This window comes from Limanda limanda, chromosome 8 (assembly GCF_963576545.1).
Source record: "Limanda limanda chromosome 8, fLimLim1.1, whole genome shotgun sequence".
In the NCBI taxonomy this organism is placed as follows: domain Eukaryota; kingdom Metazoa; phylum Chordata; class Actinopteri; order Pleuronectiformes; family Pleuronectidae; genus Limanda; species Limanda limanda.
Window position 1 is genome coordinate 11,948,493 of NC_083643.1, and position 19,848 is coordinate 11,968,340.

Genomic DNA, 19,848 nt, shown 5'->3' on the forward strand with positions numbered 1-19,848 from the left:
AGGCAACAATGTCCTTCGAACTATCCACGGCGTGGGAGAGTTGATGACTCAGATGGTGATGAGTCGCGGGGTGCCCCACAGCCTCGCCGACACCCCCCCCTCTCTGCGCTACAGCAAAGGGCACTTCCTGCCGGACAACGAGGACGTCATGGTGATGGACACCAAGCTAAAGATCATCGAGATCCTGCAAGTAAGCGCTGCTCTCTGGATGTAGGTGGTGCTATTTATAAATGTTCACCTTCCTGCATAAGTGATTGACTTTATTTTTTGTCCTTTTCTCTAATTGCTGTTTAGTTCATCCTGAGCGTGAGGTTAGATTACAGGATCACGTACCTGTTGTCCATCTACAAGAAAGAGTTTGGGGAGAAGTCCGTCATTGACAGCTCGGCCTCATTGGCTGAGATGCCTTACGTGATGCGTGAGAAAGAATTACTCTTACTGCGAATATCCTAAATCAGGCTTTTTCTGCCTACTGTACTGAACTGACCTGTTGTTAACTTTATTTTGTGTGTAGCGTCTGAGCCAGACATCGATGAGATTGCCACCAAAGCAGAGAGCATGTTTGCCGGAAGGTGGGTGAAGCTCAGGCTGACAGTTTTCTTTTTAATACACTATTCAACCCTCTCCAAAGAAACTTGAAAGCTGGATAAGTGCGATTTTATGATTCCAGCTCTGAGTTGGGAGCAGTGGAGCTTGACGATGAGGGCGGCAGGACTTTTCTGAGGGTTCTGATCCATCTCATCATGCAAGACTACCCCCCGCTGGTGTCCGGCTCGCTGCAGCTCATCTTCAAACACTTCAGCCAGAGATCCGAGGTGCTGCAGGCCTTCAAACAGGTGAGGACAGGGCAGGTTACACACAAGCACTCGATAGCTGGTGAGCAGAGAGTGTGCGACATCAGGCACTTCCTGTGTGAAATGACTTGTCTGTCATGGTTGATGTATTTTGATCATTTCTCCAAAGTGGTGCTCTGAGATTTCTTGGCAGAGATTTTGCTTTCAGGCGCATTCTTTCTTTTAACATCTCTCTATCTGGTTTATTTTTCACCCAGAGTGTGTTTGTGTGTGTCCGTGCGTTCTCCAGGTCCAGCTGCTGGTGTCAGCACAGGATGTAGAGAACTACAAGCAGATCAAGACAGACCTGGATCAGCTGCGTCTGACCGTGGAGAAGTCGGAGCTGTGGGTGGAGAAGAGCAGCGTCTACAGCAGCGAGGACCTGGTGGTGAGACAGGGCAACGAGGAGAACACCGAGGTGCGCCACCATCATGTTTATGGTATCCATCATCTAAAAGCAAAGTTCGGCCTTCCCGACTTCACAGTGACATAAGTTCAGAGAGAGAGTGATATGCCTGTGTTCAAGACCTCTCTGACTACCTACATACTGAATAGCAAACATTTTTACTGGATAGATTTGGAGATTTTTCAAAGTAAAGTCCAACGTTTTCACTGTGGAATAGATCATTTCAGGATACTTCAAAGTACTGTAAAAACACTTTGCTCAATAAGTTCAGAGAGAGACTGATATGCCTGTGTTCAGGAGCTCTCTGACTACCTACATACTGAATAGCAAACATTTTTACTGGATAGATTTGGAGATTCTATCCAATAAAGAGCTCCACAGGAAGTGGGTGTGGCCTAACATCCCACCAGTCACTCAGTTGCATGGTGAAAGAATGCTTTCTTTGTTGTTGTTAATCAGGGTTGGTGGAAACTGTTTTGTTATGTAGCATAGCACATGTATAATATATAACAGTAACGCTCTTCGGAACAGGACTGCTGCTAATCAATTTTTAAGAGTCAAGCCTGCAACTTGTTTAAATTCTCAAACATTATTCTTGTTTTAATTGTTTGAGGAAAGTTACGACTGCTGGGATTTCCCCCGCTACACTGTGAGAAATGCCCATTAATTAGACACAGGATACAGAGGCTGCTTTGTGCCGCAGATAAACTGTCAGGGGCTGAATGTTGCTAAAGGGTTGTGTTTTTGTTTGTCTTTGTGTTTTTGCCAGGAGGTTGTTCAGAGCCCAGTCCAGGACGGTGATAATAAACCTCAGATTGACTTTAACAAGGCAAACAACTATAACATTGTCAAAGAGGTGAGCTCCATGTCTGCAATTCCAAGTTTTTCTTGCCCGATGACTTTTTCTGCTCTTTTGTATTTCATATCAAATATTTCTCTCTGTCAACTCACCTGGTGGATCGTGCACCTCATGTACTGAGACTGAGTTCTTGAGTTCTCTGCAGCAGCCACAGGGTCGGTTCTGACCCGGCTCTTTGCTGCATGTCTTCCTCTCTCTCTCTCTCTCTCTCTCTCTCTCTCTCTCTCTCTCTCTCTCTCTCTCTCTCTCTCTCTCTCTCTCTCTCTCTCTCTCTCTCTCTCTCTCTCTCTCTCTCTCTCTCTCTCTCTCTCTCTCCCCCTCTTTCCCACTAATATTCTGTCCCATCAATAAATGCTATCGTGTCTGAAAATATCTTTACAACAGCATTAAAACTAATAATTAGAATGACCCATAATAGAGTGCATACTACATAAATTTGCACAAACTAATAAATATTGGTCCACTGAATGATACACTGGGAGACATAAAAAAAATTAACATATTCTCAGAGTTAGAGAAAGCAAAACATTTCCTGGATCTGCCGCCTAATCCAGATTTGCACCAGAATTGAATGAGCTCTTCCATGACGCATTTCACATCCTTCCACCAAGTTGAGAGGAAGTCTGTCTTGTAGTGTTTGTGTAATCCTGCTACCTGACAAATAAATCCAGACAAAAACATAACATTGGTGGAGGTAATAATATTTCTCCGTCTCATCTCCAGATCTTACTGCGGCTCAGTAAGCTGTGTTTTCTCGGTAAGAAGAGTCGTGTGCAGCAGCAGAGGCTGCTGAAGAACATGGGGGCTCACACTGTGGTGCTGGACCTGCTGCAGATCCCCTATGAGAAGGTGAATGGATGTGTCCTCCTGCTTGATGATGTCTTCCCGAGCCACTGTCTCACTAAACATCTTTGCTCCTGTTTGCTTTGTTCTGCTTTGGCACAGAGTGACGAGAAGATGAATGAGGTCATGACCCTGGCTCACACCTTCCTGCAGAACTTCTGCAGAGGAAATCCTCAGAATCAAGTTCTGCTACATAAACACTTCAACCTGTTCCTCACTCCGGGGGTATGTGGATATGCCCTTGAGGTTCTTCTTCTTTGTTGACATGTCCAGTGGCATCATTTTATAATAAGAACAAAGTTTCTTAAACTACTTTTTTTCTGTTCTACAAATGAGTCCATATTCTGTTTGCGTGAAACCGATCTCCTCTTAAGACTTAAACTTCTGCTGTTTCTTCACTAGCTGCTGGAAGCTGAGACGATGCGCCACATCTTCATGAGCAACTTCCAGCTGTGCAATGAAATCAGCGACCGAGTGGTTCATCACTTCGTCCACTGCATCGAAACGCACGGAAGACACGTGCAGTACCTCAGGTTCCTGCAGACCATTGTGAAAGCTGATGGGAAGTATGCGAAGAAATGTCAGGACAAAGTAATGACAGAGGTGGGAAGTTTTTAATTTTTTTGTAATCAACATTTAATCCCACCTTGCATGAATATTGGTTATTGTTTGGTGAAAATTAAAAATATCCAGTATCTTTTAGAATTGTTTGCACCTATTAAGTTTGATGTTTACTGTGATATGTATTTTTTTATTGCTGATTACCTTTGTGATATATCCCGTGAGTTGCATAACATGTACTGTTGGTATTTAAGTTGGCGACTGTAATAATCAGAAGTTTGAGGAAGAGGCTACTGCCTAAACATCACTACGGCAAATAACATACTTAAGTAGGTGCTTCTAGGTGTGCTGGTTTGCACATCTAGAAGGTACAAATGTTTTCTTAAATATGAATTATGGAAAATCCTACTGATGGGATCTTTGTGGGAAATTGTATCGGGAAGAGGATTTCTTATAATCACCTGAGCACATACATTTTAGGGTACACACTTTACAGTCATAAGTGTGTGTACTGCTAAGTTGCAGGAGGACTCTGTTGGATTGGATGACATTTACTCAAGATTTGTAAAAATTTGTGCTTAAAAATGTAAAAGTTGCTTTTTGCATAGGTTAGTCAAGCTGGTGAATGTGTTCTGGTGCTGTTGGTTGACCCTGCATGTGACTTCTCTATGCCTGTGTCCAGTTGGTGAACGGCGGCGAGGACGTGCTGGTGTTCTACAACGACCGCTCCTCCTTCTCCGTGCTGCTGCAGATGATGGGCTCGGAACGCGAGCGGGCGGATGAAGACGGAGCTCTGGCCTATCACAACATGCTGGTGGAGCTGCTGGCGGCCTGCACCGAGGGCAAGAACGTCTACACGGAGCTGAAGTGCAACTCTCTGTTGCCACTGGACGACATAGTGAAAGTGGTCACTGACCTCAACTGTATACCAGAGGTAGTAGCCTGAAATTAATAAAACAGCTTGATTTATATTGCTAAAATTAACAATATTGATATATAATTTTATTTAAATAAAACGTTTGCAGAATTTTAAAGTTTAAGGCATCACATTTTTTTTTTTTTACAGGTGAAAACGGCCTATGTGAACTTTGTGAATCACTGCTACGTGGACACAGAGGTGGAAATGAAGGAGATCTACACCTCCAGTCATATCTGGAAACTCTTCGACAACTTCCTGGTGGACATGTCCAGTGTAAGGCTCAATCAACCAGAGCACACACATCTGCCAGGGCCCAACAGTCACTTTAAATATAATAGAACTGCACCAAGCTTCACACACTCATTGATATCAGTCGTGTAAATATGCCTGATGAGTTTCATCATGATCCATAAGTGATTCCCTGGTTTATTTTGTTGATCCAGATCTGCACCAAAAGACCTAAACTTATATTCTAAATCTTTTTACAAACTGCATGTTCAGCAACAATAACAGTGACAGGATGTGAGAGTTTTCTGGTAAGGGAACTATCGTCAATATGTTTTTGCTTATTTTAAGGTTTGCAACACGACCACCGACCGTAACCATGCCGATCTGGGCCTGGAGAAGTATGTGACAGAGACAGTGATGGCCATTGTTAAGGGTTTCTTCAGTTCGCCTTTCTCCGTCAATCATTCCAACCTTCAGGTATTGTTTTCCACCCCTGACAAGCCGCTGAAATGTTCCCGCAGCAGGAGTCTCACTCATGCCACATCTAAATCCTTTTGTCAATTTTTTTGCCTCTGTACAGTAAAAAAGTATATGACAGCAGACGGCTGCGGTAACAGGACTCCCACCTGGGACCGTGTTGTTTTGTTCTTAGAGCAGCTGTGTGAGCTGTCAAATGCAGGAGTCTGACTAAACGTGTTCCCATTAAGCTCATATTTGTCTTTCTCTTCACTTGTGTCCTATAAAAAACACGATCCCCTCCTCTCTCCTGTTTTCATAGACAAACCAGTCTATCTTCATCAAGCTGCTCCAGTCGTCTTTCAGGCTTCACAACTGCAACTGGCTCAACTCGGCTCAGAAGCCCAATATAGAGAGCTGTATTAAAACTCTGGCGGATGTGGGTGAGTGCTGCTCCTCCAGCCAGAATCGTTGTGTACCACCATCCCTGTAGAGATTTCTGTCAATTCTCATGTTTATGTCCCAGCAGCTGTGGCCTTTGGATGCCTGAGCTATCACACTGACATTTACAGCTTCATGTTCCTCCGCAGCCAAAGCTCGTGCCATCGCCATCCCAGTGGACCTGGATAGTCAGGTCAACACTTTGTCCCTGAGGGTCCACACCAACATGGTGCAGCGAGCGGCCAAGGACTGGAGGAGCACTGCCCGCACGCGACCACGCAAGGAGATGCTGGGAGACCCCGACTACAAGAACATCATCGAGAAGCTGCAGGTGCACAGACAAGAAAAGAGTCGAATGAAAACACCAGACTCCACATGTACTTTTATGAGGGCTTTATGTTTTATACACAGCAGAGTCAATATTTCTAGGACAGCATTAGACTCAGTATTCGTGTGTGTGTGCGTTCAGGGGGTCGTGTCCTGTCTGGAGGAGCAGTTCAGCCCGAAGGTTCAGGCAGAGTTTTCCGTGCTGGTGGACGTTCTCCACAGTCCTGAGCTGCTGTTTCCAGAAGCCGCTCGGTTACGCTGTGAGAGCGGAGCCTTCATGTCCAAGTGAGTCTGCATTTTTTCTTCGCTAGTATTCAACATGTGTTTCTCTAGATATTGCCGTGGAAAAAAGCAACAGTTGATTTTTTTTGGGCGCAGGATGGAAGATCTAGTATTAACCTAAATCTTCACAAATGAATTACTAGCAATAACTATCATTTTATATTTATTCATTATGCTCAGAAACTTTGGAAGAGTAACAGTAAATCCAAGAAATAAATCATAAAGAGCTGTATTTATATAATAATAGGTTTAAATTATACAAAAGTAAATATGTAAAGAAAAACAGATTCAAATCTCTTCATATTGGACTATTCACACCGTGATATTAGACATAAACATTGTTTGATACACGATGGAACCACCAGGGGTGCTGTTACTCTGCTGCAGCTCTCTGACCTCCCTGGAGAGCAGGAGAGGAGAGTTCACCTGTGGTGACAAATGAAATATTGCTTTGTTTTGAACGTGCGAGCCAGTGACTGCATTAGCAGGACGCCATGATGAATGACCGAGCGCTTGTTGTCACTCTGCCAGGTTGATCAAACACACCAAGCAGCTCATGGACAAAGAGGAGAAGCTGTGCATCAAGATCCTGCAGACGCTCCGAGAGATGCTGGACAAGAAGGAGTGCTACCAGGAGGCTGTGAGTACCGGACCCTGCAGGGGGGGGGGACGTCACTCAAACGTGGTTTTAATAAAAATAATATAAACATTTTTTTTTTCAATGTTGTTTATTAGGTTTTTTTCAGGTAGTTAAGTACAAACAGACAAATACTAGGAGTAGGTAAGACATTATGCCAAAATAAATGGAAAAGAGAAAGAAAGAAAAAAGAGTCAATTGAAATGAAATAAAATAAAGGCATAAAAACAGAACAAAAAACAAACAAGTACAACTCAAGACAATGAAATGTATTGATGCATCACTAGTACACAAAATACATCAAAAAAAGAGGTGAGTGGCCTATTGTGAGTCTCATAGCTGCTCTCAATCTCCATCGAATTGAGCAAGATGGTCTAAGAATGGCTGCCAGATCTTGTAGAATTGTTTAAGATTGTTTGTCAAACCGTATCGGATTTTCTCCATACGTAATAGAGAAGTAGGTTCTGATAGCCACGTCTTGAAGAGTGGCACTGCTTCTGACTTCCACAGCCTTAGAACCAGTCTCTTTGCAATTAACATCCCATACATGATGGTGTGCTGTACTGGGATACTTTGAGGCAAGAGAATATGATACTTTCAAGAAGTCAAATCTCAGGATTCTATAATTGGGTGAAATCAATGCAAAGATGGCAGTGGATTCAGCCCCGACTCCGTGTGCCAGCGGTGCTGTGCTCCTATCAGCAGTGCAGTGTAGTCCTTGTTTTCTCCCAGGTCTGTCGGCCCAGAGCCCAGACTCCCCCTCATCAGTATGCTGTGGGCCTCTCTGTGTGTTGCATAAGGCAGGGAGGCACTTGAGGACACACTCGCACTGAGAGGGAGAATAGGAGGGAGGAAGTAAGGGAAGGAGGAGGAGGAGTAAAGGGGGGGGGGGGGAGGCAAACACTGAACAGGCAAATCAATACTGCAGCTAGTTGGGGGCGCGGGAGCCCGTCTTCTTGCTGCACCCCCTCTCAGCCAGAGAGACCAGGAGTGCCAAAAGACAATAGTTGGTAGAAGAGACTGATGCTGATGCTGGTTAGAAGTATATGTGTGCAAGGTGACAGCCAAAGTATTCAAAAAGTCTGTTATCTGGTTGTGAGGTGACACAGTCAAGACTTTAGTTCAGTGTCGGTAATGAAATCTAAGTGGGAGGGAAACAACTCCGGAGAATGGTTCTTTGTTTGGCGTCGCCCGGAGCTGCTTCTTCTTCTCCTGCTCACGAAAAGTTGGAAGTAAAGTGAGAAAACATGTGTCTCCTGAGCACGAGGGATTCCGTGCAGATAGGAATATTTTTGGGCTGTTTCTGTTGCATCACCTATTTAAATAGAACGTACAGTATATATATTGCTAAACTCTCTCTCCGTGGGTGTGATTGCATTCATAACACTGTCAGAACTACCTCTCTCTATATAGTAACATGGCCAGGCAGCCAGTGTCGCTTACAGCAGCTTGAGGAGTCAGAGTTTTGTTTTTCGCTATTTGTGTCCCTCAGCCAAGATGTTTATTATTTTTGTTTTCAAAAGGCAAATGATTCAACAGTTGTGTGGAAGAGGATCAGACGGATTCAAAGTGGAAAAAACATTCACTTTTTCAACAAAAAAAAATAGAAAAAAGCGTCTCGGCGCATTCGAGCAGCCAGACAGTGCGGTAACGATATGTGAAATGTCAGTTTGTGTAGGTGTGTGCGACTGTGATCGAGCATGTATTTGTAGCCTGCGCTTTGTCATATCCCTGTAGCCCTGAGCGTGGAGCTGCAGCATCACTGCACAGGAGAGAGAGAGAGAGGGAGTGAAGAAAGAGAGAGAGAGAGAGAGAGAGAGCGGGTGATGGAAATAATGAGAGAGGGAGAGGCAGACAGACAAAAACAGAAGGAGAGAGAGAGAGAGAGAGAGAGACAGAGTGACAGCACAGGCAGCAGAGGTTGGTGGCTCCCCTGGGGTGCAAGTGGTGGGTGGAGGAGTGTGAGAGAAAGAGATGGAGTGATGGAGGGAGGGAGGGAGGTAGTGAGTGAGGGAGGGAGCCATGTGAGGAGCCATGTGAGTGGAAGGGAAAAAAAGGAAAAGTGGGCAGCGGCTGCAGGGTGAGGGATTGGAGAGAAGCAGAGTCTGCTCAGTCCATGAGGAGACAGGGCAGGGGGTGCGCTTACGTAACAGCCTGCAGTGGCTGAGCCAGCGTCACGTGGATCATCACGTTCTCCCTCCCTCCCTCCCTCCCTCCCTCCCTCCCTCCCTCCATCCCTCCCTCCCTCCTTACTCTCACTGCTCTGTCCACTCGCTGCCTCTCTCTTCCTCTCCTTTGCCCCCTCCGTGCTTTGTCTCGGTCTATCGCATTCTGTCTGCCCGCCTGAATTATTTTTCTCTGCTCCACCCAAGCCCTGCTCTGTGTTTACTTTGGGTCACACTCAGGGTGCCGGTCGGGCAGTGAGGACAAAGTCTGCAGGAGACACTGTGTGTGTGTGTGTGTGGGGGTGTGTGCTGTCTCTTATTCCTGCACTTAACTGTCAGATAAGGGAAGCTTTGCAAATGCTCGTGCTCTCACTCGCCCTCAGGACCTCTTGGGGCGTCGTTTAATTTGGAAAGACAAAGAAAACAAGACTTGATGCATAATTATTTTGAGATAATATTTAAATGTATGAATTCAATTCCTCACATGCACTGACATTCACCTCTGGTTTTTCTGTGGTTAACCATGGTGGAAAAAAACAAACCCAGCTGTTTGTTTGTCCTTGTCTTCGGCTCAGACCAGGCACTAACATCTGTCTCAGGTGATGGGATCAGCTCTAAGTGCAGGTGTGAACGCAGCCAGGGCGTATTGAGGATGCATTTGAGATCCAATGAGTTTCTTTCAACTTTGTCAACGCAAAAGCTTCTTGGGCCACATGTGAAGGACCAGCTAATCAGCTGAAATCCTCTGACACGCTACAGTTTCACAGGGAACCCATAACTTCAGCGATTTAACCTAAACGTTGATTCAAATTTTTAGAGGATCATTTTCTTTTCAGTTTTTTCTTATTATTTCAAAAGAGTTTAAAAGAAAACAAAGTATTTTATCTGTGCCTTGGCAGTCGTGTACATTTTTATAGACCAGTAACGGAGAAGTGAGAGGGTGAGTTAACGAACTTGGAGCTGTCCAGTGGTGATCAGATTACCCAAGATGCATCCTAATGTCAAGTATGAACACGTTATTTCTCTACACTGACTCTGGAACTCAACCACAAGGCCAATCATTTCTACAGAGGACTGTAAAAACATACCAGTAAACTAATACATATATATTCTTTTTTTTTCTTCTTCAATTAAGTCAATTTCTGAAACAGCTGGGCGGTATAGATTTAGCCAACGTCAGCTAAACAGGGGTAAATATATTGTGTTAGGGATGACTCTCCTGCTGAAACATTTGACAGGAGCATTTAATTACAAAAGTAGGACCGTTTAGGACCGGCTCAAAATAAACCACTACCCACGCTAATTGTAATTCAGGAACATGTCAGAATTTTTTTTTTAAATGTTGTCCGTGTGCAAAGGGATAAGATTTATTCGGGCTTGTTTTTTAGTAGCATTACTTAACTGTTGGGATTTTTCTTTCTACGACACTTTGACAAAAAGAGAAATTATAAAACCTCTGTCCTCTGCAGATGACACCAGCGTGTAGTTCATAATGTATTTGTTGTTTTTATGAAGACCTGTATGTACAGTACGCATGTAATGTGCATGCAATCATGTAATTGCGTCGTCCTCTTTAGCCGGGACTCAAAAAGCCAGTTATGTAACACAAATCACTCACACTCTTTCTCTTCATTCCTCCCTCTCTTTCACACTCATCCCTGTCATTAACACACCATCTCTGCCCGTCTTCCCGCCCCTCTCTCTCCCTCCCCTGCCTGCCAAGTTTTGCACCACCTGCCCAAGGCAAAGCTGATTTACAGATTACCACCTAAGTGCATCACATGCATGTATACGGAAATCCTAACTTAGACACACACACACACAGTCACTCACTCACACATACACACACACACACACACACTCACTCCTGGACGTGCAGTGCCACGCTGGCTGTCCCTGTGTGAGCTCATCCTGTAGTGTCTTCCCTGATTATCGGTCTGTTGATGGGAGCAGTGGAACATGGCTTAGGTTCATCCACAGGGAGCAGGTCAGCGGCCAGGGAGCAATCTGAGCTCAGGGATGGTTTGACCTTTGGCCGGATCCAGGATGACGCAGCACCGTGGATCAAATTAGAAAGTTGGACTCGTGAGCAAAGAGAGTTAAAATGTGCAACCTGAACAGAGCGTGACGGCTGTGGTTCCAGGAAGTCAATTTCCCATGGAAGTTTTGAGAATAGTTTGAAGCTATGAACCAGGCCAACCAGCTATGAGATGAATTATGACTATAAAACTGATTCAAAGCAAAACACATATAAGAAAATTGACAAAAGTTGAAGGTACAAGACTGTGTACATAGGTTTTTAAGAATGTAAGAACCATGCATCCCATAAACCGTTGTGATTGATCCATTTCCTTCGACTTCTAGTGCCTCACTCCTTTAAACATTATTTTCGCGGTTGTGGTCAATATCTCCATGGTAACAGCAAGCTCCACCAACATTTGTTGCTTTTACACCTGGGGATTGTGGGTAATGTAGTCCTTATCCTTGACAATGCAAGTGATGTCATACAGACTCATGGCTTCAACAGGAGCAGATATCATTACACAATCCCGTAGCTTGTGCAAAGCCTACCATGGATGGTAACAATATTATGGCTAGTAATCAAAATCTCTATTCAGAAAATGTTGATCTCTATGCCTTTATTATCTAACACCAAAGAACAACAATAACAACAATCTCAGTAGAAAACTGTTAGTCGTCTATTTTTTTTTTACCACTGGAGGTTTTTTTTTCTCTCTCTCGGCCTTTCTTTTCTCGGTCCTCTAGTCAGGTGTCTGTTAGTTGAGTATTATGTTTTGGTTGCCATAGCAATGACGGATTAGCCCATGTTGTTTATCTCCCCGGTCTTGTCCTGACTGGGCACAGGATGTCTGTGTAGAAATGCCCTCAGACCACAGATGATTCTCAGACTTTTTAGCTCTGAGCTCTGAAGGAAAGAGATGCAATAGGGAAAAAAGAAACACTCTTACCAAAAGTTCCGAGCCGCTGTGAATGAGATGAATTGTCAGTGTGAAGATTGTTTCGACATGTAGCGTGCTACTTGAATCTGATTGCATGTGAGTTAGGTCCCTGGTGCTCAGGGAGGCACATGATAGTTTTCACCAGTTGCTGCTGGCTTTCAATTTTGCTCATGCAGAAGAGCTGCTGGACAAAATCCTAGAAATACCTTAAAACAAGAGACCAAAAGTAATTCAACAATTTGGGGAAGTTCACACTATTTGACCTTTGTTGACAGGTTAAGAGTTTGTAGTTTAGTGCTAAGTGTGTTTCCGTAGGTGTCATGACTGTAGGATTCGCCACACTGCAGAATCTGTAAATGTACTTTATATATAGATGCATATTTGGAGATATATTTGATTGATTGACAGAATTGCATCAGACACAAACAAACAAATCTGTAATTTGAAGAAGGCAAAAGACTGAAATCTTGTGGCAACATTCGGCGTAGTCCTGAGACCCTGACAGGAAGTCAAGCTTGTGTCAGCATGGCTACATTTTGACTAATCATGTTTTGGATATGTTTCACTCAAAAGCATAAATGTGAAGCTCACATGAGGTCACAAAAGGTCACCACAGTCATCAGGACGTACGATCTGGAAACCATGAAAGTCTGAATAACATTGTCCACCAGTCGTTCCAGTAAATTTTCCATTTGCCTGTGTGCACCTTTTAACAGGAATGAGTTGAATGATGCCTTGCTACAGTGTGAAATATTATATCCTCACGTTGCTCCATGTGAAACGCCCGTAGCTTTTCCACAATCCAGAGTGTTGTACGTCATGGCAATCCCACGAACAGGGTTTCCTGGGATGGAATCAAATTCCCAGCCTGAATTACCGTTTCAGTCCGTCCTTGTTGTCCGCCAACCAACTCTCAACATCACAGCCCACCCAACAAACACAATCAGTGCATAATAGCGTTAAGCACGCTTCCACAGTGACTCTGCCGGCTAACAGATGGCCTTTTGCTGAATGCTGCTTGACCCTGTTGGTCCTGTATTTCCCCGAATCCGTTTTACCAATTCGTTTCACATGTGGCCCTAATTTGTTTTGCCTATGTGCTCGCTCATCTTACGTGCTGAGGGTTTGCAGCTTGAAAGCGGTGTAAATGGCCGCACATGATGCGTACGTCAGCACGTGTGTCTCCTGCAGGATCTCATCAGATGCATGGCGCACGGCAGACACCTGACCGGTCCTGTGTGCTAAGCTGCAGAGCTGTGACCACGGGTCAGGAGATGTTTCTTCTCCCACAGAAGGGAAGAGAGGTGGGATGAAAAGGAGCAGAGAAGGAGCAGGGACAGTTCTGTCTGTGTTATCCTAACTTCATTTAAACAGGATCAGCAAAGGTACTGTTGTGTAGCTCGGCCAAACATCACAGTGCTTCAGCAATAATTCACTTAGTGATTAGCAACAGCAGCATGCCATGCTGACTCTTGCTCCTGTTTACTCAGATGCACGACTGTCAAGGCAAGAAGACACCACTTATATTGCTGAAATGTGTTTTTAGTGGCCAAAACCAAGCATAATAGCTTTATTAACTGAACGTTTGTTTTTTGGTTTCTATGTCTGTCTGTCTGTCAGAAGCATTGTGCAAATACTACTGGACAGATCACCACAGAACCTGGTGAAGGGATGCGGTATGGGTTAGAAAGAACATATTTTAACATTGTGAGATGGGTTTTTTTAAACATTTACAATAATTTATATTTACGAGTGTATGATTGGTGCAGATCCAAACAAAAATCTGGATCTAGTGATTTTAATGTGGTTTCACAAGGGGACTGTTGGACCTTTGTGGCGGTATGTACTCTACTGAGTTACAATCTACTGTTTTTGTTGGTTGGTTGGTTTGTTTGTCAGCAGGATTACGCATAAGCTACTGAACGGATTTCCATGAAACCGGGAGGAAAGATGGGACACCAGCCAAGAAAGAACCCATTTAATGTTGGCACAGATCCGGACGAAGGGTCGGCTTTGGGACTTTTTTTATTACTTTAATTACCTCACAGAATAATTCATGGGTCTTGATGAAAATATAAGGCATATTTAAGGGACTGATACTTGTGTCTGCAGTGTCTGCAACTTGTAGCGGATTGATTGAATCTTAGGAGACTGTTGGTCCTTGGCAGAGGTTTGGTTACTGAGTGCTTCCACTTTCTAATAATGTCTAAACAGTGTTTCAAACTGTCAGGAATGAGACTGAGAAACATAGTTTAGTTGGAAAAAAGAATTTCTCGGCCAAACAAAAGTGGAGTCTGTCTAAAAAAGATTTCACCTTTGGAAATTAAACTTCTGCAATGTTGCAAATGTCATGACCTCAGTGTCTGTTTTCACTCTGTCTCTTCATATTCCCACTGTGTTTGCACAGAAACCACAGACTAGTGTGACTGTTGGAAAAAAAACAACCCATTGAAACAGTTTTATATTACAGACGGCTCCTTTTCCCTCCAGTAACTCCTCAGAGTGTGAAACTGAATTCTTAGATAACATTGAAAACACACATTTCTACACTGTACATGATCAGATTGAGTTTCAAACCGAGTTTTAGTATCGAGTGGAAGTGATAGAAAATAATACTCGGAGGGTCAAGTTTCCGGATGAAACTCTGTGCTGAACAAAGTGTGTTGGCTGACGTTTCTGCATGGGATCTAAGTGTTGCTTCCTGAGGTCGTCAGATGTTGCTCGGGCCTCACATGGCCGGGGGGGGGAACTCTGCTTGTGCTGTGTCACATTGTTCTCCATCACGTTGTTTACAAAAGACACACACCCAGAGTCCTCTCATGTTTCTGTCATGGGAGAAAGTCACACAGAAGAAAGACTATTAGCCCCGCCAATTTGCATGTTGTTTGGGTAAGATTCCTCTCCGCTGCCGCTCTCGTCTATGATCGACCTTGTGTGACCTGAGCGGCTGGAGCCTCCTCCTGCCTTTTCCTGGCAGCGTCTGTCTTGTTTCTCAGCTGGTGCTGCCCTTCGCTGAGTGTTGCAGACCACCTAAAGAAGCTCAGGGCAGTCTGTGTCTTTGTCTTTCTCTCCGTGCAACTCTCCGGAGCCGGAGAGATCTGCAGACAGAGGAGGGAGGGAGGGAGGGAGGGAGGAAGGGAGGGAGGGAGGGAGGGAGGGTGAGTGAGGAAACCAGAGGTGGGGATCGGCAGCTCATCTCCAGCCTGGACACCAGAGCCGCAGTGTGGCGTGCCGGGGCACATTTTAAAAAACACCCCGAATGTCTGCTCCTCGCTAGGTTTTTGTTTTGTTCCTTTCCTCCTCCCCCTCCCCCTCCTCCTCCCCTTACTTCTATCAGATACTTCTCCTACCTCTATTTCTATCTCCCTTCCTTCTATCGTGGCTCTTACATCACCTGACTGGAGTTTTTCTCGTCAATGCAGCAGCAGGCAGATGAGTCAGGCTCGGTTGACTCTCCTCTACAGCCATGCTGCCTCCCCTCTCCTCCCCCCTGCTCCCCTGCTCCCCTCTCACTCTGCAGACAGACTGCATCACCCCCCGAAGGGACGTGGACACGAGCAGAAAAAAACTGTCACTACTTTACCCCCTGCCCCCCCACCGGGATGTGTCTTTCACCGGTGATTGAGAGTCATGCAAAAGACACGTCCTCTGTCAGAAGTTTAACATATGCAATCAGTTAAAGAGTACATGGGGATGCGCCGCCTCATAGAGAGTGGTGCTGAGATTGTATTTGCACTTGCACTGAGTTTGTGTGTGTGTCTGAGTTTGTGTGTGTGTGTGTGTGTTTGTCTGAGTTTGTGTGTGTGTTTGGGAGACAGCTCAGCCAGACAGTGCAGGCAGACAAGCGTCTCTGCTGACTGCAGATGAGATGGAGTGTTTACTGACACAGGGAGCATCAGCTGCACGTGCTCCTCTCCAGCTTTGCTCAGTTTGAGGCTCTTCAGCTGGACTTTGCCCGGGCGACCCCTCATGGCCAAGCACGCACCTAATTTGCTTGATCTGTCACTGTCAGATAATTAAAGGGTGCTGCTGTTTTGATTTTTTTGTAAAACACCTACCCTCAATTGATCTTTGATAATTCAGTCTCAGTGTCTAGGAGATGTTTTTCCTGCATTACAGTTTTATGACATTTGCATTTTGGAAGCAGCGATTTAAAACCACACGTTTAAAATGATCTGCACAAATGAGTCACAATGAGCTGAAGACAATCCCAATAAGACACCTGTAAGCACAGAATCGCCACCACCAGCATCAATCACAAAAAAACAACACTAAAGATGCACAAAATCGGACAAAATCTGATTGTTTTTATGATCAATAAAAAAAAAATCGGACCTTCTACTTTCTGATAAATTATCAAACTTATAAAAACGCCCGTCACTTGCAACGCGTCCTCAGATTGCCTTTTCTGTCTGAGCAGCCAAATATGTGGAGCAGCAACACTGAAGCTGGAGGAGAGTTTCATCACTATTTATTTTCATTTCTAATGCATTCAAATCCCTGGTGATGTACTTTTAGCTGATCCACTAATTGATTAATCAATTAATAATTTAGCACTAATTTGATGCCTACAGCTTAATATAAATATGGTAAATTGTAATATGTGTAATGGTGTTTGCACCATCATGCACACATAATGATCGGTTGATTCAGCTCCTCAGACAGTTTGAGTTTTGTCGAACTGATATATTTCTTTAGGGGGTATTTCAATTTTATCTTGTCCTCCACCTGTACGGCATTTTGGGGACAGACTGATTGTCCTACTTACACGTTTCCATGGAAACCACAGGTGGCTCCCTGCGGTCCATTCATCCTTCAGCTCCACCCTTCATTCAGTCTATTCATCCATCCTGCCCCTCCGTTGATCGCAAATGACGAGGCCGGTTTGAGTTGTCAGGTTGTCATAGAAACTGATGCTGACCACCTTCAGTGTCCGTACCTTCTTCTTCATATGTCCTCCTGTCGTCCTCCATCCCTTACTCCTGTTGTTCACTAACAAACAGGTGGTGACACATCACCAACCCGTCAGTCACTCTCGCATTGTAGGGAGATAATCTATTTAAAATCTAATCTCATGCTGAAGAAATGTTTTCAAGAGATGGAAATCACCTTCCCTATAAAGATGTTCTGTAAAAGCTTAGGAGGTTTGTGATTTAGTTTGCCCTGAATAACAAAGAACATCACCATATCTAAAAAAAATACCACATCCAGCTGCATTTCATCACTTTCCACTTCAGAGTTTGTGTCCATAAGCAATCACTGAAACCAATGTTGGTGAATGAAATTGTCATACACTGAAAATGATACGTTGTAATGAACAGAAAAGGCACACAATGGCCATAGTTTGTGCATTTTCAGGTTGTGCAATAATGAGACAACGTTTCTGGTCCAGAACTTTAATATCATGGTCAAATTTATCAACACAGGATCAAGAAAGCCTCAATATTTAAGATTTCAGGAAAGACCAGCACTAATAACAACAAACCAAATTAGAAGGGCTCATATCATTGCCATGGCCCAACAGTCCCAGTAAATTGCCCTAAAGCTAAATCAAATGTTTTTTTTCAAGATTTATGAATTATTTCCTGGGGGAAATCTGAAAAAAAATCCTTCCTGGATTTGTCCCTTTGTATGAATTCACTATGTTTCATGAAAATCAGTGCTGTAATTTAACTGAAAGCAATGAAACATATCTTTTTCTGTGGAGGCTAAAGCAACTGCTTTTTTTTTAGATGGTTTTGAAATATTTTTTTCAAATGAAAACCTCCCATAAAACCTTTGTTTGGATCTGCTCATTGGGCTAGAGTCATTGTCATGCTCCTCAATCAGATTCTTTGTTAATAAGTCATCATTTGGATCATGGAAGAAAAGCATCAAGGTGATTCTTCACTTCAGATGCAAGATGAAATCTGCTATTATAGAGATTACAGTGACGACACCTCACCCTCAACATAACTATTGTCATGTTTGTTAATGATTCCTTCACTTTGTCATTATCTTCATTGTTATGTCCCACAAAATTTTACTTTTTCAAATGTGCTAAAATGTGAATCTGTACTCTCTCAGACTGTGATGTGAATCCAACATTATATTTTCCGTCTCCACAGGGAAATGACTTAAGAAAGATTCTCCTCACACGATACTTTGGAAATCAAAAGCTCATCTCCAAGTCGGAGCTTGGGAGTGGAATCGGCTCATCTGGCGGCTTTGTCAAGCCGTCATCCGGAGGTACTGAGAACCCCAAATAAACCCGGTAGACACTGCACTGACTGCTCACAGCAGGAGAAACCACAGCAGCTGACATGACAGCACTCTGCCTCATGGAAGAAGTGCTGTTTGACAGTCCCTGGCAGACTTCAGGAATCGCCACATTCAAAGCGCCACATAAATATATACATTATTTCTGTCCAAACACTTTTATTATGATGGAAAAATATCAGTAATGTCTGCAGCTATGTCTCTTCAGAGCACAATTATGTTAAACGCTGATATTAAACCTCTGCAGGAGGCTCCCCCGTGCTGGACTCTGACAAACCAAGCAGCAACATGGTGGAGATCCAGTGTCTCCTGGACAACGTGGGGGCAACAGAGCTGGTGATTGACCTCATCGTCAACACTAAGAACGACCGGGTGTTTGAGGAGAGCATCCTGCTGGGTATCGCCCTTCTCCAGGGGGGAAACACGCAGACACAGGTGGGTGTGCAACAAGTCCTTCATTTCTCCCATTTACATAAATGTATATTAGATTTCTACTCACCACCACTCTGCTTCCCACCCAGAACTCCTTCTACACCCTACTGTACAAGCAGAAGAGCTCCGAGCGCTTCTTCAAGGTTTTCTACGATCGCATGCGTCTGGCCCAGCAAGAGATCCGAGCCACCGTGTCCGTCAACATGTTTGAGCTCAGCTGCAGAAAGTGGGACGACGACTCTGACAGCAGCGGCATCAGGTTAAGAAAAGGTGCAGGAATTCATTTTGTACGTGTTTTATATATGAAACTAGAAAATCTGTATCTCCTCCACCTGCCTGTAACATACGGCAAACCTCTGTGTCAACGTGAAGGTGAGAGCACGTCAGTGAGGTTGATTTAGAGTGAACCCGCTGGATAATAACGTCACAGGTACCAAGGGATGTGCATTGAAAAGTGAAAAGGCTGAGTCATTGAGGTCATGTCCAGAGCACAGCCGAGCATTTCCATAGAAACGGGCCACGGGGTTAGAAGAAAGCCACAGAACGCTGCTCAAATATAAACTTGGAAATCCCAGTGCTTCTACAGCATGTGTGGTCTCGCTCGGCTCGGCCTTGACTTTAAACAATAGTGTCGGATAAATCCCAAAAATTATTTATGAAAATCTTTGTTGCTCTGCCGACCTCTGTGCAGACTGTTGTTCCCGACTCCTGCAGTCACATGTCAGAGGCCATGTGACGGCCCACATCACAAGCCGATCAAAAGACCATTGTATCAAGATTGAATGCTTTCACACTACGGAACCCTGCTCAATACTCTCCAGGGGGTCTCTGGATTAAATTTTTTTGAACGTGTCGAATGTCATAGTGCAGGTGCATCGATATGCACGTTAACCCTCTGCCAAATCTGTACTGTCCAAGCATGAATGGAAAGGAAACTTACCTCTGTATTTCCTCCCGGATGCTGCAGGGAAAGAGTCGGGGCTTCACATGAGGGAGGACATGCGAGAGCAGCTGAAGGAGGCTTCCTCTCAAACCTTGAAGGTCTTCCGCCACTTCAGGAACACGGATCCCGACCTCGAGGGCCTCGGCAACACCAGCGAGGCAGTCGGGCCTGAGGAGGTTATCGAAGAAACTCAGATGAGCCCGGCCATCACCATCATGAATCCCATCCTACGTTACCTGCAGCTGCTCTGCGAGAACCACAATTTAGGCCTACAGGTACTACAAGCCCTCTGCGATTG

General features: G+C 44.4%; 1 protein-coding gene across 2 annotated transcripts in view; it reads left to right on the forward strand.

The window, feature by feature from the left end:
* itpr2 (inositol 1,4,5-trisphosphate receptor, type 2) overlaps positions 1–19,848 on the forward strand; it is a 55,934-nt gene that overhangs the window by 18,018 nt on the left and 18,068 nt on the right. For both annotated transcript variants that reach the window (XM_061075837.1, XM_061075838.1), the window contains exons 22-41: positions 3–190; positions 295–418; positions 515–572; positions 671–836; positions 1,084–1,251; positions 2,009–2,095; positions 2,822–2,947; positions 3,044–3,166; positions 3,344–3,544; positions 4,185–4,436; positions 4,569–4,694; positions 4,998–5,126; positions 5,428–5,548; positions 5,696–5,877; positions 6,016–6,158; positions 6,687–6,795; positions 18,025–18,145; positions 18,423–18,610; positions 18,697–18,877; positions 19,575–19,825. In XM_061075837.1, coding sequence (XP_060931820.1) covers positions 3–190; positions 295–418; positions 515–572; positions 671–836; positions 1,084–1,251; positions 2,009–2,095; positions 2,822–2,947; positions 3,044–3,166; positions 3,344–3,544; positions 4,185–4,436; positions 4,569–4,694; positions 4,998–5,126; positions 5,428–5,548; positions 5,696–5,877; positions 6,016–6,158; positions 6,687–6,795; positions 18,025–18,145; positions 18,423–18,610; positions 18,697–18,877; positions 19,575–19,825 — 3,044 coding nt within the window. The remainder of the gene's footprint in view (positions 1–2; positions 191–294; positions 419–514; positions 573–670; positions 837–1,083; positions 1,252–2,008; positions 2,096–2,821; positions 2,948–3,043; positions 3,167–3,343; positions 3,545–4,184; positions 4,437–4,568; positions 4,695–4,997; positions 5,127–5,427; positions 5,549–5,695; positions 5,878–6,015; positions 6,159–6,686; positions 6,796–18,024; positions 18,146–18,422; positions 18,611–18,696; positions 18,878–19,574; positions 19,826–19,848) is intronic.